This window comes from Labrus mixtus, chromosome 19, assembly GCF_963584025.1.
Source record: "Labrus mixtus chromosome 19, fLabMix1.1, whole genome shotgun sequence".
Classification (NCBI taxonomy): Eukaryota; Metazoa; Chordata; class Actinopteri; order Labriformes; family Labridae; genus Labrus; species Labrus mixtus.
The window spans coordinates 12,186,157-12,193,934 of NC_083630.1; the positions used below are offsets into that span (position 1 = coordinate 12,186,157).

A 7,778-nucleotide genomic window follows, 5' to 3' on the forward strand; every position below is an offset into this window, starting at 1 on the left:
TGTACTCTCGTTCCACAAAGTAGTCAACTCCAGCCTGAGGACATAACATTAAATATCATTTAAACATAGTCAGCCAAGTATATTAACTGTGATTAAGATGTTAAGTTGTTTGACTAGTTTGTTGATCCAAAGAAAGCTCCATCAGAATCAGCTGCTGATACAAACAGACGGGATGATAACTGTGTTCTGCTGACCCCTGCAGTCAAACTCAAACTGGCAACCAACACTGCAGAGGCACTGCACAGACGTAAAGAGGAAATATTCAGGATAATAAGATAAGCAGCACTTAGAGTATTAAGCCGTCAGCATAACTTAAGATAATGATAACACAATAAGACAACCCTGTGAAATGCCAACCAAGCTAGACATACTATAGTTCAGGTTTAAATGCCCCAATTTGAAGGTTATATATCCATTTTAAAATATCTGCGTTTACTGCAATTAAATGCAAGGCATATTTCCATTAGTATTCAGAATAATCTACAGCAGTTTTTACCAAAGTGTGGGCTGTTTGTCACTGGTGGGCCTTGATGGTTCTGTAGATGGGCCAGAAGACGTTGTTTACATCTATGTGTTGATTCAAGTTGTGTTATTAAACATGGGTCCTGTAATATTTCAAGATATTGAATTGGGAAATGGTTTTCAAAAATGTAGTTATGACTGGTCAACAGAATCAACAGGTACCAGTTTTCATAGGAATTTCTTTATCCTGAAGAAATAGTTCTAATGTTAACTTTTGTGGAGCTTTCATGTCCCAGTGTTTAGTTTGCACCTCATAAATGGAGGATATAGTCCCTCAAGCTGGCGGCGCTGGTTCCAATCTCTGGCTACTTACCTGTATGTCATTCCACACTCTCTCTACTCTATTTTTTTTAAGGAGCAAATGTATAAAATGTAGGCTATCAGTGACACAAAAAAATAGAAGCTACATCTCTTACAGTAACTCTTAAGTTGTCACAGCACAATGAAAACTGTTTCTCACTTTTGCTGTCTCTATCTCCAGAGAGGTTAAACTTCACTCCTCTCCATCTCAGTCGGAGGACGCATCTGGAAGCAGCTTAGGAGGGATTTGTCCAGACACAATCAGCCTATGTGAACAGCCTTGTCCTGGATGCTATCCTATTCATATGGTTCCCCATGCTTCTCATGCGGGGATCCCTAATCCAGGCAAAAACCTATTAACTGGCACTCCAGTAGACAGGAAGAGATAGATTCACAGTTTGTATTTAAATCAGTCTGTTTTGTACTGAGCACTTTTCTGCGTGCATGCATGTAAATGAGTCTGGTCATCAACAGTGCCATGGTTTTGTGCTTTGCCTGATCATGTTTCATTTTCCAGCTCGCTTAACATGAAGAAAAAGTGTCACGCATCAAACTTTTTTAAGACAAAATACTCCAGAAGAGACATTTTTCTGAATAGATTTGTCTAATCATTTTCAGGATATATTCAAGCTTCTCACGTAGCTTTGCATGAAACCACTAGAGGGAGACAAACATTTTTTTTGGACTGCGCAAAAGTGTATAGCAACCGAGAAGAAAATTATATGAGCAAACTGCAACAGGTGAGGATGGTTTGCTGTTCTGAGCTCGCAAAGAGTTGAAGCAGGCCTATGTGTATTCACTGCCAAAAAAGACAAAAATCTGCATGTAACTGTGGTAAGTATTTCACACAGAAGTAGGCTATGATTTACGATTAAACTATGCAGCGCAATTTAGATCAATCTTGTCCACAGTTCAGCTCAGTAAGCTTTGAGCTGCAAGAGAACAGTTTGCATTCATTTCCACACACTATATGCCAACGTGTAGGATAATTGGTACTTAATTATAAATAAGGCAGCCCAGGTGTGATTTAAATTAGAGACGATTACAATGTGTAAGTCGATTTGTTTTCAAATCTGTCAAAAATATTGACGTATTATCTTATCCGCTGTAATATATATCCACCATTAAAACAGTGACACCTGAGAGCACAGAGTCAGAATTTGCTGTGTTTCGCTTTAACAAAAGGTACTGGAGTTTGTTGATTCTTGGTGTAAGGCAGTTTTTGTTTGAGCCTGTTTCCAACATTTCGGGAAAACATGATAGCTCCCGTTCGAGGTGTGAATGTCCGACCCTACAGCGACACTTAGCAGCTTGTAAGCGCCAGAAAACCCACAAATGGTGTTGAACAGCCCCCGTATTTCCACACATGCTAAGCAGCTTCTTTGGGGAAGGAAGAGTCTCCAGCGTGCCAATGGGGTTCCTTCTAATCCAACTTGTTTTCACTGTCTTGCTGGGAAGAAAGCGTCTGCACATTAGCACTACGTTAAGGTGAACAAAAGACTTTGCATTCCCGAAACTTAGTCCTTCAATACCGAATGACATCCTGCATGGTCACAGTGAGACCCAAATGTGCGCAAAACTCTCCACGAATGTTGCGCGCTCTGAGAGCACCACGATACCTCACAATAATTCATCCTGCACATACAGGCCTACTTCAAATGATATGTTAGCCTTTGAAACAAAACATCGAATACTTTGGGTTGAAAGTGTATACCAAACATAAATCTGGTTTATCCAATCACTATTATAAACAATTCCACTGACACATATAGGCTAATTAGGAGATAGATTTGATTGACGTATTCAAATGACTGGTCGACAAGTCAGAAGATCTGCAGACTTTTTAATGTTTCAGCGTTTGTATGGCCTATTAGCCTTTCCTTTTGTATATTACTCACAAGAAAATGTTGATTGCATGTAAGTTCAATCGAAATTACTTCTCTTTCTTGTACCACACCCCATCCCCCCCCAGGTTTTACTTTCCGCCTCCGAGCCCAAGTGTCACTCTCGAAATTGAAGTCCCCGTGATTGTATTTCTACAGCATTGACACAGGTTTTGGGTAAGTGTAGAGTAAAACAAGTACCCTACTGTTGTTTTTCACATTAAGTTTATTTAAAAACAGAAGTGCAAGTGTGACAGAAGTGCATTCTCTATTTTAACGCACTTAAAACTTAAGGCCTAAGTGATCTTCTGATCAGTGATTCCATAGCAAACTCAGAATCTCTTCGTTGTAAGTGGCATGTTGATATTATCACAAGGGTTATTTACAGGTTTACTGTCTTTCTCTCGCCCCTCCTCGTACACAGACCCTCCCAACCCCCCCGGGGCGATCAGTCATTCTGCTCTCAGATAACGCGTCATTCTCCTCTCGATTACGCAGCGGGATTTACATGAAACTGTTAATTGTTTGCTCTTCAAATAGAGTCAGCCTGGAGCCAGCAGTCTGCCAGAAGTTAAGGACCGACTCTTTGACCTCCCTCCCCCTCTCCGCTGTCCTGCCCGAACGTGCGGACCGATCTTCTCCCCCCTGTGGCTGATCAGCATGACAAAACACTGGCCGGAGCCTAGCCTCTTGGCACAACCTTCTCTGCCCCACATCGGAGAGCATCAGGGCCATCAACTTGACTTCCACAGAAATGTTCAGCAGAGTTTTCCTCCAGGCGTTGTAGCGCGGAGCAACACAGCCCAGCATTGGCCTCACCAGTACCCGGGTCATATGGTTCCACAACAACTGCCGCGCTTGGAGAAGTCCGGAACGCGCCCCGAACACCTCACCAGTGACACGGCATTTATGGATAAAGTCTCACCACCAAGATTCCCGAATCCTGAAGATGCCAACTTCAAGCAGGAATCTATTAACCGGGACTCGTGGAACAGTGAAGGGGACAAGAGTGGCACCAGCGGTGGGAAGAAAAAGAACTATCAGCGGTATCCGAAGCCTCCCTACTCGTACCTCGCTATGATTGCAATGGTCATCCAAAGGTCCCCAGAGAAGAAACTCACGTTATCTGAGGTAAGAGTGAGAGTCTGCATACCGCTGTATTTTGATTGCCTTGTGCATTGCGTTGTTAATCTGCGTAGAGGTGACGCATGGCCGGTTTTACGCACGGTGGTCCTTTTCGAGCTTCTCTTAATTTACGCACCATTTTATTGAAAATGAGAGGAGTTCTTGTTCTTTAACTTTTGACTGATGCTTCTTTAACTCACTGAATGATCATTTACAGTCCACAAAATGACACATAACAGCAGCCTCCTGGTGACACTTCAGTGACTTCCATTCCTGCTTCGCTTTGATAAGGCTTGACTGCAGTGAAACCAGACACTGATATGTACCAGAAAAGTGATAAGAGAAACAGTGCATGGCGAAATCACGTTTGTTTTGATAGACTACAGCTTTAAGTGCACTGATCATTTTACTTTTAATTCCTTTTTTTGATTTGTTTGAAAGAAGTTAAGAGCGCCCTGTCTATTTCATTTCATTCTAATGTAACTCTACTGGAGAGAAAAGTAAAGCTGGCATGCTCATCAGCATTTCTGTTCTCAGTTAGCTCAGCTGTGTGTATTTATTCAGCATAATTGTGCAGTTAAGCATACCTATGCTAAAAAAACAATAAATACTGGAGTCTTTTTCAGAGAAACACTGACATTGTTCTATTTCTAGATCCTGAAGGAGATCAGCACCCTCTTCCCATTCTTCAAAGGGAACTATAAGGGCTGGCGAGATTCTGTGCGACACAACCTCTCCTCTTATGACTGCTTTGTGAAGGTATGTGTGTTAAAATTGTTATACAATTCCATGGGAAGCCTAATCAGTGGCTTTTGATTAAAGATTACACAAAAAATGCATTGCACTATCCTGAGTTGGGGTTTGTGACTCGTGTTTAACGACTTAGAAACCCACTTTTTGATTGGGCCTCAACCTACAAACAGGTTTTGAGATTACATCTTTTATCCACTGCTGTTGTGATGGTAAAGAGTAAAAATAGTTCGTCCTGCTTGACTAGGTTTTCATGCCAAGTGCTCCCCTCACCGTCTACCCTCCCTCACCCTGTAGGTACTGAAGGACCCAGGGAAGCCTCAAGGCAAGGGCAACTTCTGGGCGGTGGAGCTGAGCCGTGTTCCTCTGGAGCTCCTTAAGAGGCAAAACACGGCAGTGTCCCGCCAGGATGAGACCATCTTCGCCCAGGACCTGGCCCCCTACATCCTGCAGGGACACAAGCCAGAATCTGAACCCCCCACTGCCCCGGTCCCCGCCCTACCTGCGATGCGCTCCAGAAACCCCTCTCCACCGCAGGAGGATTCGTTCCGACCTAAACTGGACTCCTCCTTTGCCATCGACTCTCTACTGCACAGCCTGCGGCCTCTGAGTGCCTCCGGAGACGTGGATGTGTCTTCTAGGGATTGCTGGGGCAAGCTTGATCGGACCCGTTCCTCACCTCCTCCCCGTCCTCGCTATGCCTCCTCCGCTCGCAGTGCCTCGGCAAGCTCTGCCAGCCCAGCATCCACTTCCTCCTCCTCTTCCGATGAAGAATGGAAAGGCATGTCTCTGTCTGGTAAGCGTGTTCCTCAGGATGGCGAGGCTGGGTCAGACGGTTATGAGGACTACAGACCTCCTCTTCACAAATCAGCCAGACGGGAGACTGTTGCACCTCCATGGGAGCTTCCCACCTCCTATGCAAAATATGCTCCTCCTAACGCTGTTGCTCCACCAAGCATGCGATTCAATGGAGGCCCTCTGGTGCCCCTACATGGTGGACTTCCTCTTTATGGCTACGGTAGCTCTCCTGTTGCACCTGGTCACTTTATAAGTCATGCTTATTGGCCTATCCTCCCTAACGGACATGTTTCTGTCCAAGCCCCGCCCCTCATCATGGACCTGGACAACATGTTGCAATCTGTTCCTCCGAATAAAAGTGTGTTTGACGTGTTGGTACCAAACAATCAGAACTCTCTCTCACATCATCAACCACCCAGTCAATACAGCTTGCAGAATGGACATCCCCTAAACAGGTATTCTCAGTACTGACTCTTAAAAACAGACTTCTTCACTTCTACTCAGCCCAACTGTAAGTAAAAATGCACAGATGCTAAGCAACTATCATGAAGGATGGGGAGTGTGTCAAGATCCACAAGAACAAACATTCCGGCAGCAAATTTGTCCAAAACAAAAGTCCAGCCCAGGAAACATTTACAGGAGACATGCAAAAAGGTGCTGAATGACATAAGAGAAAGTTGGGGATGTTGTCTTTCTTATCAGTATATATGGAGTGGTTTCATAGGATAAATCTACCTAAATCATCTATACAACAAACAAATATCTACCTCAATCTTACAACAACACAATTTATGTGTGTATACTGCCAATAATATTTGCACTGTTTTTTTTATTGACACAAATACATGTTTTCTACCTATTTGACTTTTGGATTTCATTTGGGATTATATCTTGAAGTTTAGTCATTTGAACAACTTAAAGCTGTAAGGTTGACTTTAAATGCTATCAACAGAATTTTGCAGTATCTTTTTCAAAGTCCTGTATCCTGCCAATATTTTAAACACAACGTTGGATTTGTTGTAGTTGAAAAAAATCTTAGTAAAAATCTAAAATGTTCCTATGTCACAGTGTTTCTGCGTTCAGATTTAATGACTTAGAGCAAGAGTGTCATTTTTTGTTTGTTCAGAACACTAACATATAGGACAAGTTGTTTACTATAAGGCTTTAGTCTTGACATAATTGGACTGTCTGCATTGTTACACATGAATAATATCATAATTAACCTGAAAACAGCAATACTGCAAATAGGCTGTAACTGGCATTTTCAATGTTTTTTTTATCTTGTGTTTACAGATTCCAGTGTTTCAAAACCTATTTTAAATTTAAAAAATATTTTTAGATTTATATACGATCTGTTAAAATGCTGCAAGTTGTCAGGCCACTGGAGACAATCAACCACTGTGCAACCACCAGTATCTACCTCATGTTTTTAATGGACTGTGACATGTTTCCTGTGGAGTCTGCTCTGCTGTTTTTTTTTGCACTATTCATGTTATTGTGATGATCATCCAAAGGATATTGTTTATAAGTGTCTACCTACCTTGACAAGTGAATGTTGTAGTTTTTGGCCATTTTCCTGTGGTCTTGTAAAATGTTTGTACAGTACTGAGTTAAAGTGAAAGCAGCTCAACGTTTCATAAGTTCTAAATTGAACAGGGTATGTAATAAAATCTTAATTTTAACTGCTGCTCAGTGTGTTATGTGAAAATAAGAAAACAGAAAACACAGCCTTTACTTTATTTTTATTCTTTGAATTACTTTAAAGCTTTTTTTTTTTTTTTAACTGAAGCGTGTTGTTTCAGATGACTGGTTTCACTGGATGTTCTACACAGAATGTCTTAATGAGCTTAATATGTCTGGACAATTCAAATACCAAGGTATATCTGATCAAATCTAATATACCATGTTTAGGAAATATATATTTTTTTAGGCCAGTAGGATTAAGAGGTAAGATCATGAAAATACTTCCAGTTACTTACACGTATAAGTGCATGTTTTTCCATTCCAGTATCAAGTAAATATTACAGAAAAGTACTTGCTAGCTTAGCCTCTCATAAAACTGAAAATGAATCAGTAGTTACATTAGCAGCAATGCTAGATGTATACAGAGCATCACTTTTAACCAAATGCTACACAAGCATGCTAACATACTTAATGTGACATGGCTCACATGCAGATATTTACCATTTTAGCCATGAATTGTATTTGCATGGCAAGTTCCGCTAATTTAGCTTCTAGCTAAAAAAACAATGAACTTGTAATAAAAATAGTAGTGGGACCCTGAACACTGTATTGTACTTACATAAACAGAAAGTAGCCTATTCTTCTGCTCCACAGTTTAAACCAGAATTTTGCTATTTTTAGGTCTGATAAAAACATAAAGTTAGCACTCTGTTGTGT

General features: G+C 41.4%; 1 protein-coding gene across 2 annotated transcripts; it reads left to right on the forward strand.

Annotated features, from left to right (window-relative positions):
- The first annotated feature begins 1,548 nt into the window (after positions 1-1,548).
- foxh1 (forkhead box H1) lies at positions 1,549-6,238 on the forward strand. Of its 2 annotated transcripts, none has more exons than XM_061064932.1 (4): positions 1,549-1,656; positions 3,246-3,836; positions 4,485-4,589; positions 4,878-6,238. In XM_061064932.1, the coding sequence occupies exons 2-4, from the start codon at positions 3,366-3,368 to the stop codon at positions 5,847-5,849; spliced, it is 1,548 nt and encodes a 515-aa protein (XP_060920915.1). In that variant the 5' UTR covers positions 1,549-1,656; positions 3,246-3,365; the 3' UTR covers positions 5,850-6,238. The 2 variants fall into 2 exon arrangements, with proteins under 2 accessions (XP_060920915.1, XP_060920916.1); XM_061064933.1 differs by having other exon boundaries at positions 1,557-1,647.
- The last annotated feature ends 1,540 nt before the right edge of the window (positions 6,239-7,778 follow it).